Source organism: Protobothrops mucrosquamatus, unplaced genomic scaffold (genome assembly GCF_001527695.2).
Source record: "Protobothrops mucrosquamatus isolate PMUCROS unplaced genomic scaffold, P.Mucros_1.0 scaffold27, whole genome shotgun sequence".
Classification (NCBI taxonomy): domain Eukaryota; kingdom Metazoa; phylum Chordata; class Lepidosauria; order Squamata; family Viperidae; genus Protobothrops; species Protobothrops mucrosquamatus.
The window spans coordinates 713,978-730,205 of NW_015386412.1; the positions used below are offsets into that span (position 1 = coordinate 713,978).

General features: G+C 51.3%; 1 protein-coding gene across 1 annotated transcript in view; it reads left to right on the forward strand.

Moving 5' to 3' along the window:
* Window positions 1-16,228, forward strand: part of TLN2 (talin 2) — a 40,281-nt gene that overhangs the window by 23,418 nt on the left and 635 nt on the right. The window contains 21 exon segments of the mRNA XM_015811033.1: window positions 317-624; window positions 1,718-1,858; window positions 2,020-2,201; window positions 2,421-2,553; window positions 2,941-3,042; window positions 3,266-3,436; window positions 4,904-5,050; window positions 5,544-5,645; window positions 5,975-6,094; window positions 6,983-7,129; window positions 7,221-7,387; window positions 8,309-8,492; window positions 8,904-9,029; window positions 9,861-9,977; window positions 10,324-10,509; window positions 11,770-11,877; window positions 12,042-12,147; window positions 13,089-13,213; window positions 14,490-14,615; window positions 15,229-15,291; window positions 15,928-16,110. Coding sequence (XP_015666519.1) covers window positions 317-624; window positions 1,718-1,858; window positions 2,020-2,201; window positions 2,421-2,553; window positions 2,941-3,042; window positions 3,266-3,436; window positions 4,904-5,050; window positions 5,544-5,645; window positions 5,975-6,094; window positions 6,983-7,129; window positions 7,221-7,387; window positions 8,309-8,492; window positions 8,904-9,029; window positions 9,861-9,977; window positions 10,324-10,509; window positions 11,770-11,877; window positions 12,042-12,147; window positions 13,089-13,213; window positions 14,490-14,615; window positions 15,229-15,291; window positions 15,928-16,110 — 3,044 coding nt within the window.

Here is a 16,228-nt window from a genome sequence, read left to right on the forward strand (position 1 = left end):
GAGGATCTAAAGTCCCTGGAAGCCGAGTAGAGCCCTGAGGATCGGAGCACCCACAAGCTTGTAAGCAGCGTGTGCGTGCTCCCAAAACCCGATATGGTCCTCTGCTCCCGCCATATCTGCCCCTCCCACTGACCGTACTAATCACACCACCCTCTCTTAACCCCCCAGTCTCCTCCCTCACCGTTCCGCGCCCCTCAGATAGGACTGGCCTTGGCCTCAGAGAGGGCTCCCCCAAGTCCCCTCGGGCCAACCCCGAACCCCCTAAAAATGTGATAAAACACCCCTCTAAGAAGACTCTCAATTTTTTTCTCCTTAGTTCCCCTCTTGCTGTATACCACCTCTCGGGGTGGTGGTATACAGACCATTCCTGCCCCCGACCCTTGAAGAAGATGGACCTTCGCCCGGGGGTCACTCCCTGGACTTCCGCTGTGCAAAGCCCTGATCCCCTCGTGTCCGTTTCAGGTCTTATCAGCAGCCACCATCGTGGCCAAGCACACCTCTGCCCTGTGCAACGCCTGCCGCATCGCTTCGTCCAAAACGGCCAACCCCGTGGCCAAGAGGCACTTCGTCCAGTCGGCCAAGGAGGTGGCCAACAGCACGGCCAACCTGGTGAAGACCATCAAGGTGGGGCAGAGCCCTGATACCTTTGAACCCTCCAACAGAGAGGAAATAGGGGACTTTGAAAGACAAGCCCCAGAAAGTTGTTTCCACGTCTGCCGGGGTGGGGTGGCCGCAGGGGGCATGGAGGGGCCGATCTTTCCGAGTCTCTCAGGAAGCCCAGGGCCGTGAAGTGGACCTGTTCTGCCCGTGGTCTCCAGAGGTTTCCTGTTCTCGTGTTACAGGAAAGAAAAGCTGGTTTTGGAGAAGCTGTAGAAAGCCAGAAACCAGACTTGAAAAGTGGGTGCTGTGGTGGGTGGTCTTTCGAGGCAGAGGGGAAACAGCCTTTTAAAATTTCTGGGTTTATCCTGAAATTTCTTTCAGGCGCCCTATTGGGGTGTGATCCTTTCCATTATTCTGCAATCGGTCTGAGTTCCAACCACTCTCTGAGTGAGGTTTGGAGTAAGAAGATCGAAACAAATCCTAAAACCCCAAATTGGTCTTCAACAATGATGTAAAATAAGCTAGTTGTGATAAAAACATAAATGCCAAACAAGCCAAATCTAAACATTTAACTAACAGGAAAGAAAACGTAGATAATATTTCAGTGAAAACCTCCTAGAGGAAACGAATCAGGTTTTGCAGCCTGAAAGGAACCCACTTTCGCTGCTTGTACTTGACAAAAAAGATGACAGCCAGAAAGAAGTGTGGTTTCAAAGGAAAAAGAAACTTGAGAAAAGCAGATCTGCCCACTGAGATATTCACTCAATCATGGTTAAGCGTAGCACGCGGGGTATGAGGCAACCTGTGGTCTGCCATGGGATCTGAGCTCCTTTGAAGGAGCCTGGAAAAGATAATGTCCCAGCAGAAGAGCACCGAAGTAGTCTGGTGGACCTCAAAACCAAGTGGAGAATTTGAACCCAACTTTCATCCAATACCTTCACCAGCTCCAACAGACCCATTGAAAGAGGGGACTCAGCCACCTCCTTGAATGTTTTGTGCTCACAGTTGAGACCTCTTGCTTGAACAGACCTCAGTTGCTTTTTTATTCTTTCCCTGGCTGTGTTATCCATATTATTTTAATTGAGCTCTAAACCACATTTTTTCCCCTCCTCATTAGGCTTTGGATGGAGACTTTTCAGAAGACAATCGCAGCAAGTGCCGGACCGCCGCTGCTCCGCTCATTGAAGCTGTGGAAAACCTGACCGCCTTTGCCTCCAATCCTGAGTTTGTCAGCATTCCTGCTCAGATCAGTGCTGAGGTAAGAGCAGGCCTCCCCAAAGACGGGGGCATTCATAGCCTGCTGTGTTCCACCACCCGAGCCATTAATACAACGTTGATGGAGGAGGAGGAGGAGGAGCCTTCTTTGCAAGCCTAAACACCTTGAAGGAGCTTCTTGCTCAGCAAATGGTCCCTTTCCAGGGTTCTCGCGCACAGGAGCCCATCCTGGCTTCTGCTCGAACCATGCTGGAGAGCTCGTCTTCCTTGATCAAAACAGCTCGCTCACTGGCCATCAACCCCAAGGACCCGAACACCTGGTCTGTCCTGGCTGGACATTCGCACACCGTCTCCGAGTCCATCAAGAGCCTCATCACTTCCATCAGGTGGAGCTTCCTCCCTTTATCTTCTGCATGATTGTGTATCGGCCCCTGCGCTAGGCATCCAAAGAGGCCTGGGTGCCCAGTTTGGTGTGGAAAGCAGAAAGCCAGGCAAGGTGGTAGGAGAGGAATCGAGAACGCGAAATCCTGAAGATGGCAACCCCTATGCTGGAAGTCCTCGGTGCAGGCCCAGTTCACGAGCGGTCATTCCATCGTTTTCTGCAGGGACAAAGCTCCAGGCCAGCGGGAGTGTGACTACGCCATTGATGGCATTAACAAGTGCATCAGAGACATTGAGCAAGCCTCCCTCGCTGCCGTTAGTCAGAACTTGGCCACAAGGGATGACATTTCTGTGGAGGTAAGGGACACCGGGTCTCCCCCAGGAAGGAAAATGAATCCCCCCCCCCAGATATGTGTATTTCCCCTTCAGATGCAAATTGGGAGAGCCACTGACTGAACGGAGGAGGGAGGCAGCACTGTGGTATAAACAGACCAGAAGAATTTCCTATAATTCACTGCTCACTGCAGATGAGCAAACCTGGCCCATCTGAGATATAGAAATGATGGTGGTTTGCAAATGGAGGAAGGAAGTTCCTTTGGGATTAGGCTGTTGAGTTCACCTTTTGGGGAGCTGCCCAGGGAGTAGCTAGGAAGCCAAAATCTTCAGCAGCAGGGCTGTTTTTAACAGCTTTGTAATAGTTTATGGGGAGAAGAGGATAACAACCATTTGTTGTTTGTTTCTCAGGCTTTGCAAGAACAGCTGACCTCCGTTGTTCAGGAAATTGGCCATCTCATCGACCCCATTGCAACGGCAGCCCGAGGTGAGGCTGCTCAGCTTGGACACAAGGTAGGGGCCCAAGATGCAGCAGGGGTCTGTTCTCGGGGTCTTCTGAACTGTAGAAATGGCAGAGTTTCTCAACCTGGGCAAGTTTCAGATGTGTGGACTTGCACTGCCAAGATTCCCCCGCCAGCAAGCTTCAAGTTGTCAAGGTTGAAGAGCACCCAGCACAGCTGGTCTGGGAAGGGGAGATCCTCGCTTGTCTGACCCTTCGGCCTTCTTCCCTCCTCAGGTGACGCAGCTCTCCAGCTACTTTGAACCCCTGGTTCTTGCGGCCGTTGGCCTCGTCTCCAAATTGATGAATCACCAGCAGCAAATGAACCTGTTGGATCAAACCAAGACCTTGGCAGAATCGGCCCTGCAGATGCTGTACGCGGCCAAGGAAGGAGGGGGGAACCCGAAGGTATCTGTCAGTGGACGGGGTGGGGATGGGGCAGATACCAGGGGAGGGGGGAAAGCCCTCCCAGCAAAGAAGAGGGAGGGGATCTGAGGGGGCCTGTTGGAAGGGAGCTCTGGATGCCCTTGATTGAGGCCGTGGCAGATTTCTAATGAAACAGGAATCCTGCAGGGCTCAGCCAATTAAGCCTTGCAACCCCACCGCAGACATTTTTTTAAAAAATGGGCAGATTGAGGAGATCAATTCCAAACAAGTGTTGTATTTGCAGGAATTTTTTTTAAAACTGGAAGAAACATTTCAGCTTCAGGATAACGTGGGTGGTTTGTTCATAAGTAATCCTCAAGTTATCACTGTAATGGAACCTGTCCACTACGGTTGTAGGTTGTAACCGTCGTAACTTGAGGGCTGCCTTGCGTTCTTCTTCCTTTGCACAGTCTCCTCATCCAACTCTTCACTTGCACTCAGGTGTGGGGAACCTTGTGTGATGTTTTTCAGCCTTGCCAACCTGAAGATGGGTGGACTTCCACTCCCCAAATTCCCAGCCAGCCTGAGCTAACTCAGGATAATGGGAGGTTTAATTTGACATATGTGGAGGGCAGTCAGCCAGAGCCCGCTTATTCCCTGAAATGTGTCTTGTTTGTCAGAAGGAAATTTCAGCAAGAAAACGTGATTTGCATATTACAAGTCTAAAAATACGCTCCTTGGGAGCAATCACGTTTCAGACGCCGGTATGTGATGGGAGCACTGGAGAATTCCTCTCCTGCCTCTCCTGCAAGGGCCTTTAATTAAAAACACAGCCTTTGGTAATCAACTCCGTCTGATTAGGGTCTTCCGCAAGGAACTCGGGCAGAAAATGTTCTAATTGCCTTTTTTAAAAAGATGCTTGGAATAAACTTTTGGGAAGTGGGGGATTGAAAACTTTTTCAAGAACTGCTTTGACTTGAATGTTTGGGGGAGAAAATTCCAAACATTACAAAGAGTTTGACTGTGGAAGCAATGATCCAGGGAGGGGATGGCCTCCCTTTGCTGCTGAAATCACTCTAATTTGCATTCCTGCATTGTGCAGAGGGTCAGGCTTGATGACCTCGGTGGTCTCTTCCAATTCTAAGATCCTCTGACTAAATACTGAGGCCACTCTGTGCAGATGCTGTATTTCCTCTTTGATACACCAGGAAGCTTTCAATTCAACTTGTCCCTGCCCTCCTTTAGAGCGGCAGTTGCAGCAACATGGGAAAAAGCCTTTTGGAGAGACGTCCTTTCCACAGGATCCATTCTGCGGACATTGCAGCCCTTCGTAGAAACCCCTTGCTCCAGGAGTCCTCTTCCTTGCAGCTTCCAGGCTCTGTTTCTAGAGGAACCTGGAGATCCGGCGGTGTCCCATATCTGTCCCACAGAAGGACGTGAGGGGGCTCTGCGTGCATGATTGCACTGTAAAGGAAGGAAAGGGTGATGGGTCTCTGCTCTATCTCCCAGGCTTCACACACTCATGATGCTATCCTGGAAGCAGCACAGCTCATGAAGGAAGCCGTGGATGACATCATGGTGACCTTGAATGAAGCTGCCAGTGAAGTGGGCATGGTGGGGAACATGGTGGATTCCATTGCTGAAGCCATGAGTAAGGTGAGTGAGGAGCTTCTGGATCCATCGCTGCTTCTCGTGAGGGGCCCATGCAGCTTTCTCAAGGAGGCTCAAACTAGGCTGACCCCTGTCCAACTTCTTTACTTGTTTCTTAAGTGTTATAATAATCATCTTTTCTAGCAGCTTTTGTATTATTATGTTACTTGTTGAAATAGGGACACTGTGGGGATTTGGGGGGAAATGCATCTGTGCCCAGCCCTTCATCCTTCTCCTCCAGACAGGTGGAAATGAGTCTACTGGTCCTCCAACTGGGTGGTCCTACCCCAAAAGATGGGGCTGCTTCAACCTTTTCTTGCATCTTGGTCATTCTCAGTCAGATCTTCTAGGTGATAGACAGTGGTGTTGGACCTCACTCCTATAATCTGAAGCTGGTGGCTGGGCTGATCATGGGATGTGTAGTCCAACGGCTCTGAAGGGCCTCAGGCTGAGGTCTTCTACTCTCCCTTGCTGACAGTCTTTCCTCTCCACCATGCAGCTAGATGAAGGGACACCCTCCGATCCCAAAGGGTCCTTTGTGGACTACCAGACCACCGTTGTCAAATACTGCAGGGCCATCGCAGTCACAGCTCAAGAGATGGTAAGAGAAGCACCGCCTGACCTCGCTTCATGGTTTGGTTTTTAATTAAAGGCAGATAGATCTGCTTGGCAAATGCCCAGAAACAGGGTCTTTTGCAAGGGACAAAATAGAAAGGTGGAGTGACAGTTCAGAACAAGTCAAAACCAAACCTTCACACCGCAACAGAATCCCTCCATACAACAGGTCAAAATACTGGAGGAGGCTAGCAGCAAGAGAGAGAGCAAGCAAAATTGGGGGCGGGATCTCCAAAAGCCCCATCAGGCCTTTCAGTCTGTGTTGCAAGGCAACATTGCAAACTAGGATTCTCATCCTTGTTTCCCTCCTTTCAGATGACCAAGGCGGTCACTAATCCAGAGGAACTGGGAGGACTCGCATCCCAAATGACCACCGACTATGGACACCTGGCTTCTCAGGGACGGATGGCAGCAGGCACTGCGGAACCAGAGGAGGTCTGCCATCCTGGTCCCCTCCCCTTAAATGCATGAGCCCTGCGGGGTTGTGGGAAACGAGAAGACCACAGTAGATCTGGGGGCAGCTACAGTGGTTCAAAGTTTTGCATTCCCCTCGATTGGAAAACCTCTTTCAGAACATGGAGAATAAAAAAGCCCTTTTAGTTTTAGAGTAAAAGCCAGTCTTACTTCTAATTTTGGTTATCAGCAATTCTAATTACTTTTAACCACGCCTCTAATTTCAAGAGCCCTGGTGGCGCAGTGGTTAGAATGCAGTATTGCAGGCTAATTCTGCCAACTGCCAGCAGTTCAATTCTGACCGGCTCGAGGTTGACTCAGCTTCCCATCCTTCCGAGGTTGGTTAAATGAGGACCAAGATTGTTCGGGAGGGGGCAATACGCTGACTCTGTAAACCCCTTAGAGAGGGCTCTAAAGCACTGTGAAGCGGTATATAAAGTCTAAGAGAACACTAAGCAAGGACCTTTGGAATTTTCCATTTCATCAATTGCAGAAGACATTCCTTTAATGAGGCTTTTCCTTCTTCTGATCTATTTCCTCTCCGATGTTCAGAGAGGCTGTTAGTCCTGGTTTTAATTTGCTTTTTATTCTACAACAGCCACAGACATCATGATCACAGAAAGTAATATAACATTGGTTATATATTAAAACAGACGAGAGGGGTGCTTCTTTAGTATTTCTGAAGCTTGTATGAAGAGGCATCTTCCTGTTCACAAGCCGGAAGCCCATCCTTAGCCTTGTTCTTCCAGCGGCTGATCAGCTCTTCCTGCAGCCCTTCAGCCGCCTTTCCTGCCTCTCCGCTTGGGAGGAGCCCAGACAGGAGCCTTTTTATCATTTGCTCTTTCTTCTGCCGTCTTTTTGGCTCCACAGATAGGATTCCAGATCAGAACCCGGGTTCAAGAACTTGGACACAGCTGCATCTTCCTGGTCCAAAAAGCCGGGGCCTTGCAGATATGTCCAACCGACGCCTACACCAAGCGAGAGTTGATCGAATGCACCCGGACGGTCAGCGAAAAGGTGGGGGCTTCCCAAAGTGTGACCCCCACCCTTGCCATCTTTCCTTCGATGGGCCACCACTGCATCCACCTTGGTCCCTTCTCTTGGACAGGTGTCCCTGGTGTTGTCAGCTCTCCAGGCGGGGAACAAGGGCACCCAGGCGTGCATCACCGCAGCCAGCGCCGTCTCCGGCATCATTGCTGACCTGGACACCACCATCATGTTTGCTGCGGCTGGGACGCTGAATGCCGAGAACAACGAATCCTTTGCCGATCACAGGTGAGGCTGGGTATATAATTGGGGGAGGGGGGCTCGGGTTAAGTTTACTCTGAAATTGTTGAGAGGTTTGGAAAGAAGCGACAATGTAGAGGTTCATGAGGAAACTGCATTCAGTTGTTGATTTAATAGCAGTAGTAATAGCAACAGCACTTAGACTTATATACCACTTCACAGGGCTTTGCAGCCCTCTAAGCAGTTTACAGAGACAGCATATATTGCCCTCCCCCAACAATCTGGGTCCTCTTTTACTGACCTAGGAAGGATGGGAGACTGAGTCAACCTTGAGCTGGTCAGGATTGAACTGCTAGTAGTCGGCAGAATTAGCCTGCAGTACTGCATTCTAATTACTACTCCACCATTACTAATAGTAGTAGTAATGTGATGTTATTCAAGATCCAAAGGTCAAATTAACTGTACTGTTGTATTTTAGGTAGAAGTACAGAGAACTTGTGTCCTGAATCATTAGAAATAATTTTAATTTCCTTTGGGCTAAATGAATTTTTTTCCCTTCACCCTTAAACAGCAGATAACTTGGTAAAGATAAATTCTTTGTCCATAAAGATAAATCCTAAGTAAGACAAAGCATCCAAAAACTCAACACCCTGTTCAGGTCAACACCCGGAGCTAAGTTTTGATTATGGTAACAGATTTTGGAAATACCGCATTCATGATTGTAGCTGAGCATAAATCAGAATAATTGGTTTATTTTTTAAGTTCCTATCCAACGTAATTAAAGCTAAAAGGGAGGGCGGAATGCAGAAGGAGGATTCACCTGCCAGAGGCAATCAATCAGAAATGCACAATAAAAATGGCACAAGCAGCTTCTGCTGCTTTGCACCTGTTTATGCAAACGAGGGGAAGGTGCTGCCTGAGTTTTGCCTGCTCCCGCTCGCCCTGCTTCCACCCGGTTTCTTTTCCCAGGGAAAATATTCTAAAGACCGCAAAGACTTTGGTTGAAGACACCAAGCTGCTGGTCTCCGGAGCCGCCTCCAGCCAGGAGAAATTGGCCCAAGCAGCCCAGTCTTCCGCCAGCACCATCACGCAGCTGGCAGAGGTGGTGAAGTTGGGAGCGGCCAGCCTGGGCTCAGATGACCCTGAAACACAGGTGTGTATGGGGGGATGCCATAGGATGGGCTCCATCATAGGATCGGGGGGGGAGGTTGGGTCACCTGCCAAATCGCGTAGAACCTCTTGCCAGACAAGATCTTCTGTTGGGCTTCTGGAGCCAGGTTGAGTGGACTTAGAGGTCCTCTGCACCAGAGCAGGTTCAGAGACTGGGTCAAGAAGCATGGGAGCCTGCAAGTAGCTGCGGGTCAGTTGTATCTGTTCTATTTTTTATGTATTTATCAAATGTATATAGCTGCCCATCTCACTAGAGATCAGGTGGTTGAAATGTTCTCCACCTGTTCTCCAGTGCTAGTTCACCTTATAAACTGAAATATCTCCTCACTAAAGGCCAGAAGACATGGCTGGATGGAGAACCTCTAGAGCAGCTAACAGGCCCTGTTTCTAACAGGTTGTGCTAATCAATGCCATTAAGGATGTGGCAAAGGCCTTGTCTGACCTCATCGGTGCCACCAAAGGAGCCGCCAGCAAGCCAGCAGACGACCCGTCCATGTACCAGCTCAAGGGGGCTGCCAAGGTACGGGGAAAAAATTGCTCTTCCTTGTTAAGTCTCAGCCAGGTTGCCCACAGGAGCTTTGGCTTTCTGTCTCAAATATTGCTTTTACCTACATTCCCAGAATTGGCAAATAATTGCCTGCAACTATTTAAGGCGCGTGCAGTGGTCCTTGCAGATCTTCTCGACACTCGAGCTGTGTTTCCTCCTGGGGAGAATTGTGCTTTTTGCTTCTCTTGCAAACAACTCTGGGGTTTTGAGATTAAGCTCTGCACATGTCTGAGGGCAGTGCCTGGTTCTGTTCTTCTGAGTTTGTTCTGCCTTGAGCTCAGAGGGACATAAGACATGTAACACGTTTTATTAAAAGGCTTTCAAGCCTTTAGCCCTTTAATATAATTGGTGGTGCTACCAGAATCCTGATTTCTCCCACCACAGACCAGCCAGGTTCTCCTCTTACGGCCTCCCAAGTGAGACCTTTGCTCAAGAAATATCTGTTGTGGAGGGTCCAAGTTTCAGCCCTGAGGGAGATTTCATATTCACCCTGATGTTCAAAATATCTTTTCTGCATCAGTCATCCATTCATCCTCCACAGTGGGGCTGAACTCCCCACACCGTTGCACAAATTCTGCTGCTGAAACCGGGAAGGATCGGCCCTGCCTTGCAGAGGACTTCCTTGACCAGCCAGGGAGACGCTGCAATGCCTCCTTTCCTTCTCCCTTCCTTCCTTCCTTCCTTCCTTCCTTCCTTCCTTCCTTCCTTCCTTCCTTCCTTCCTTCCTTCCTTCCTTCCTTCCTTCCTTCCTTCCTTCCTTCCTTCCTTCCTTTCTTCCTTCCTTCCTTCCTTCCTTCCTTTTAGGTGATGGTGACCAACGTCACCTCCCTCCTGAAGACGGTCAAGGCGGTCGAGGACGAGGCCACCCGTGGAACGAGGGCCCTTGAGGCCACCATTGAGTACATCAAGCAGGAGCTCACGGTATTCCCGCTGTGTCCTGATCCCAGCCAGGGGCCAAGGGCCCATTCCCACCCAACTTCCTAAAACTGAGATTTGGGGAGGGGCTCTGCTTTCCAGCTGAGCATCGGTTTCTGACCTTCCCTTCAGGGTGGGGGAGCAGAGCAACTTGGACAGGCCACAGTCCCATCGTTCTTGCGCAGAGCTCTGGGGGAGCCTGACAGTTGCTGCCCTTTTAGAGGAAGGGTCTTAGTTCTCCCCTGCCAGCTCGGGGCTTGCTTTCTTCAACAGGGACGGACACTGTAGTCCTTGCCTCCCACCGGGACTTCTCTTGGCCCCTTTTTGCACTGAGCCTCCTTCGCGTCTCCAGGTGTTCCAGTCCAAGGACGTTCCCGAGAAGACCTGCTCCCCAGAAGAATCCATCCGGATGACGAAAGGCATCACCATGGCAACGGCCAAAGCTGTGGCAGCCGGGAATTCCTGCCGGCAAGAGGATGTGATTGCCACGGCCAACCTCAGCCGCAAAGCCGTGGCTGACATGCTGGCGGCTTGCAAGGTAAGCTCCCCGAGAGCCTCTCCTGATTCGGGGCTCCCGGCCTTCCCGCGGCTGGGCTGATTTGCAGACACGCTCGAAGGACGGGGAGCGTCGCTGCAGGAGGGCAGGTTTGCCTTTGAAAAGCGTTTGTGGGTCTGTGTGTTGCGTTGAAGATCCGCTTGTCTTGTTTTCTTTTGAAACGAACATGGATAGCTCTTCAGAGGGGTTGGGCCAGTTCCCGGGGAGAGAGCCCTTTGGGACTGTGGATGGGGAGAGCTCCGTGGACTCTCCAGGTTTGAGGGCAGCCTCCCTCCAACCCCCAGTTCGAGGAACACAGCAGAAGGGGGGTGTGTGCTCCATACCCCACCAGACTCGTCTTCTTGAGCTTAAGTGATGCCAGCAAAGAAATGCATGGAGGGTTTTGAGAACTAAATACAGGTCTTGCTAGTTATATTGGGAGCCAACTCAAACAGGGCTGCACAGCGATTCAGAGGCTGTCTGTGTATGTAAGTGTGTTTGTGTTTGAGTGTAAGTCTGAGATGAACAAAGACAGAATCTCTTGTTTTGCTCTGCTTGTTGCTTGTTGCTTGGAGCTGCAGAACCCAACAACTGATTCTGGGGGCATCCCAAGGACCAAAGGAGTTTTGTTTCAGGAGGGGAATGGGGAGTAAAAGCGCCCTCCCACAGCAGCCCAGCCCTGGGAACAGCTGTGTCCCATCCTGGCCAGGAGATGGATCGTGCGAGCTGCAGATCCCAGGTCAAAACTCTCAAGCTGAACTGCGGCTTCTGGTCAAGCTTTGTCCTCCCCAGGGTGGGGATCAGGGGAGGGGGTGTCTCCTCCTGCAGTCCACGTGCACAGAGCATCTCTGTAGCCTGGGGGCCTCAGATCTCCCCCTGGGTGGAAGGGATCTTGATTGGCAACCTGAGCACATGGCTAATCTTTGGTGTCTCAAAAGCCCAGCGCATTTCGCATTCGGTTCTCAAGGGTGCTTGCAGCAAACGAGCCTCCCGTAGAATGGAGCTCTTTGGCAGCTGGGGGTGGAAATGCCTTGGCAAGGGGGTGCCGAAAGGGGAATGCTCATTTCTTGGGGAGCACGCAGGATTGGGACCCTCCCCCCATCGGTTGATCAGGAGGAGCGAGGCGTCAATACGGAGGAAGCCTTTTCCACACCAAATGCTACGGAAAGACCCCCAGCATTTGGTGGGCACCCTTTTTGTGGCTTCCCCATCCCTGCCAGGAGCTTTGGCTCCCTCTGAAGGGCTTGGTGTTCTGCCCCACAGCAAGCCTCCTTCCACCCCGATGTCAGTGAAGACGTGCGGGCGAGAGCGCTGCATTATGGGACGGAGTGCACCTTGGCTTACCTGCAGCTCTTGGAACATGTCCTGATGGTAATGAGGGCGGCCCCTTTGCCCCTCCCTGACGAGAGAACTGCCCTGCGCTGGCTTCAGGGGAGGCTGCTGAGGGAGAGCTTGGAGGAAAAAGGGGGGGGGATGCTGAGGAAGCCGCCTTTGGTGAACCTTTCCCCTCCCTCCCTCCCGCTCGATGCGCACAGATCCTCCAGAAGCCCACTGCCGAGCTGAAGCATTTGCTGGCGGCCTTGTCCAAGGGGGTGGCGGGGGCTGTGACGGAGCTCATGCAGTCTGCCGAAGCCATGAAAGGTAAGTTTCCTCTCCTGCGGAAATTACCCTGGACTCCAAGAATTGGAGAGCACGTCTGGTTGGAACCAAGGTGGCCTCCTGTGGAGGCGAGAGAAAGGGGAGGGGAGGTCCCTTTCTGGGCAGGGGACACACGTGGGGAAAACCCTGAACAAGGACCTTGTATAGGAGTCAGCAGTGTTGGGTCTCTCCTGGCCGAACTAAACAGAGAAAAAGAATCATCTCCTCCTTATGTAGGCCTAGAAACTAAACAACTGCCTTAATGTACCTAGATTTAGAAACTGAACAGCATAAACCCTGTTTGACCTTGAGAAGGAGGCCAGCAGAAAATCCCAGGGCTGCAGGCTGGGGTCGGCCTTAATAAGTAGCCCGACCAGATGGGCTAAGGCTACTTTGGTGTCAGGTTACATTAACAGAATCTTTCAGTTTGACAGTGCAATTCTTCCCCCTTCTCCTTTACAGCCCAGAAACTAGGGAGGGCCTCTTCTCAGCTTCTTGCCCACCCACATTCCTGCCATGGGCTAAGCTGCCTTTTATCTGGCCGTTCCCTTGGCTGGTCTCGTCGTCCTGGTCATCCCCACGTTCATTGCAGCCAGGTGGGGAAGCCAAAGAAGCCACTGGTGGCCCTCGGATGCTGAGCCTGAGTTGAGGGTGTCTCCTTCCATTGTTCTTCTATGACAGCCTTCACTGGTACCTTGCTCTGACCTGGTATGACGTCTCTTCAAGGTGTAATGTTTTACTTATAAAGGGTCAGTGAGAGACATTACAACAAACAGAGGTACAGAGATACCAGTAACACAACGGATGAAATAAACAAGACCACATACTAGAAGATGTGAGGACTACACAAGCTGCATCTGTCTCCCAGCTGAGGAGATCAAATAGTTGTTAGTTTAGTTGTAAAATAGACTACAATAATCTGTATTGTTGTCTACAATCTCCAGGTACCGAATGGGTCAACCCTGAAGACCCCACCGTGATTGCCGAGACGGAATTACTCGGAGCTGCTGCTTCCATTGAAGCAGCTGCCAAAAAGCTGGAACAGCTGAAACCCAGAGCCAAGCCCAAGGTGAGCAGGGGAGGGGGGCTGCAATCTGGAGACCCTCTCCTAGGGAAGACCCACAAGCAAGCAGGGATACCAAGCAGAATCTCTCCTCTCCTGAAGGGCCGGGAGATGCATGTGGTGCTCTTAGAGTGTCTTAGCTGAATGGGGGTGAGAAATCACGGTCTCTTGGACCCTCAAAGAGATGCTTCGGGAAAACAACAGGAGGGGTCTGCCCAGGGTCTGTGCCAACTTGTCTGCAAGGGCTGAAGAAGAGGCTTGGCTGAGGAGGGGAGACCTTGCCACCTCAAGAGAGGTCTATATTGAGGAGGACATTGTGATGGCCATCTCAGGCCTGTCCTAGCCACGTGTGAACCACATCTGGCCAAAGCTGCTGCTTTCCCAAGACCAGCCAGATCAGAGCAGGCCACACTTAAGTGGCTGGTGGCACCCCACACACTCCCTTTCTCTCCAACGTGGAAGCTGCCCAGAGATTATCAGTCACGCTGAAGATCTTTCAGTTGAACTATTCTGAGATGGGTTGAAACCGAAGCTGTTGCTTTGCATTTGAGAGAGCGCGAATATTTATGGGAACAAATCATCGTCTCTTTGCCTGTGACTCATAACACAGGATAGGAAATATTTTGTGCGCTTTCTGCTGAGAAGCTGTTGGGGGCAGCAGGGTTCTTGCAACGGGGACCTTCGTTCCCCTCGAACTGGGCCCATCGGCTCCAGCCTCTGGAGGGCGGCAGGAGGAGCCCAACCCGGCTTCCCCCGACTGAGCATGCCTCTCCTCAGCCTGACCCCTACCTGAAGGCCTTTTTTGTCCTGTGAGACTCTGTGTGATATGTTTGATATATTAGGTTGTAATTTAGCCCAACTATATATCAAACATTCCTACGGTGTCTCGCTTTGTCTCCGGGGACGTTGTTTTCCATAGAACATGGCAGGAGGCAATAACAAATTCCACAGGGAGGTTTTGGAGGAATTTTTGCAGATTCTTCTGATGTTTTTTTCTCTCTCCCAGGCTGGTATAAAGGTTGCATAGGGGGGAGAGAGGGGGCAAATGCAAGGACCCCTGCCGTGCGCTTTATTTATTCCTTATCTCTTCGCTTTGGTCTCTTTGCTGCTCTGGTCCAAGAGGCCGGACCTCTGTATGGGGACTGACACGCACTGCCACAAAACGTGGCTTCTAACCTTGTGGGATTTCTTGAAGGAAAGGTTTTAAAATAGCGACGCCAGGCGGTCAGTTACGGGAACCGCCAGGTGCGGCCAGCCTGATGGGCTTCTTTTCTGATTGCAGCAGGCGGACGAGACCCTTGACTTTGAGGAACAGATTCTCGAAGCGGCCAAGTCCATCGCGGCCGCCACCAGCGCCCTCGTCAAGTCAGCCTCCGCTGCTCAGCGAGAGCTGGTCGCCCAAGGCAAGGTGGGTGACCGGGACCCCCACCCCGACTGGGAAGCTCTCTGCCTCCGTCCGCCTCACGCTTGGAGCATTTCCTATTTTCTGTCCCCCTTTCTCTCCAACGAATCCTGGCCACATATTTCTACACTGTACTTTTTTCAGCTATAATTGTAAAATAACCACGGTGGCCTGGCTGGCTTCCTGCAGTCTACTGATCCAAAGGCAGAGCTGCATTTTCAGCTTAATGTGATAGGTAAACCCAAACCCGAAGCCAATCCAGAGAAGCGAGGAGAGAAAAAGGGAGTAGCCTTGATGGCGCCATCTTCTTACGGCTGTGTAGTGCCCAAGTGTGCAGTTTGATCCTATCTTGAAGACAAAGGATTCCTTAGAATACTTTCTCAAGCTTGGCAACTTGAAGATGGGTGGACTTCAATTCCAAGAATGGGGAATTCTGGGAGTTGAAGTCCACTCATCGTGAAGTTGGAGTCTAGGAGTTGACTTCCACCCATCTTCAAGTTGCCAAGCTTGAGAAATGCTGCTTTAGAAAGCAAAATAATAATAATTCCCTTTCCGTTTTATTTACCAAACAACCACGCTTTGAAATGTTGTGAAGGCCTTTTTGAATTTGGACTTCCAGGTGGGGGCCATTCCTGCCAACGCCGCCGACGATGGACAGTGGTCCCAGGGGCTGATTTCTGCGGTGAGTCACTTCTGAGTTTGCCATTCCTTTCTTTAAGCTCCCCCCCAACCTCTCGGGCTTTGGGGTTCCTCTCGTTGACCGAGGGGACCAGATGGAGAGAGGGCTGGAGGGCAGACCGCGGATCCCGAGATCCAATTGCCTGTGCGATGCTGAATGAGATCCTGTGTCAGTTACAGGCAGGCCTCAACTTTCGAGCACAATGGGGCCCAAGGTTTTTGTTGCTAAGCAAGGCAGTCGTTAAGTGAGTTGCACCCCATTTCGCAACCATTTTTGCCACAGCCATTAAGGGAATCATTGCAGTTGTTAAGCAAATCCAGCTTCCCCTGTTGGCTTTGCTCGTCAAAAGCCAGCTGGGAAGGCCCCAAATGGTGGCCCCAGACAGGGCAACTCTCACCAATACTTGCCAATTTCCAAGCACCCAAATTTTGGTCACATGACCATGATGGGGATGCTGCAACAATCCTGTGAAAAACGGTCGTAAGTTACTTTTTTCAGTGCCGTTGTAACTTTGAATGGTCACTAAGCGAATATGGTTATTCATGGAGGACTACCTTCCTCCTTTGACTGGATCTGAGGGGCACCTGGCCCAGTTCCGTACTCAGGCGGGGCCTGGCCCTCTTCGGATGTCCTCGGCAGGCCCGGATGGTGGCAGCTGCGACCAGCAACCTCTGTGAGGCGGCCAACGCCTCAGTCCAGGGCCACGCCAGCGAGGAGAAGCTCATCTCCTCGGCCAAGCAAGTGGCCGCCTCCACGGCCCAGCTGCTGGTGGCCTGCAAAGTGAAGGCCGACCAGGACTCGGAGGCCATGAGGAGGCTGCAGGTAAGCGCGCTCTGCTTGCAGGTAGGGCGTCCCCAAATGGATGGGGGGGAGATGTGGCCCTTCCTTCACAGGCTGAGGCGGCCCTTGAGCTGTGTGCACCACACACCTTCAAATTACA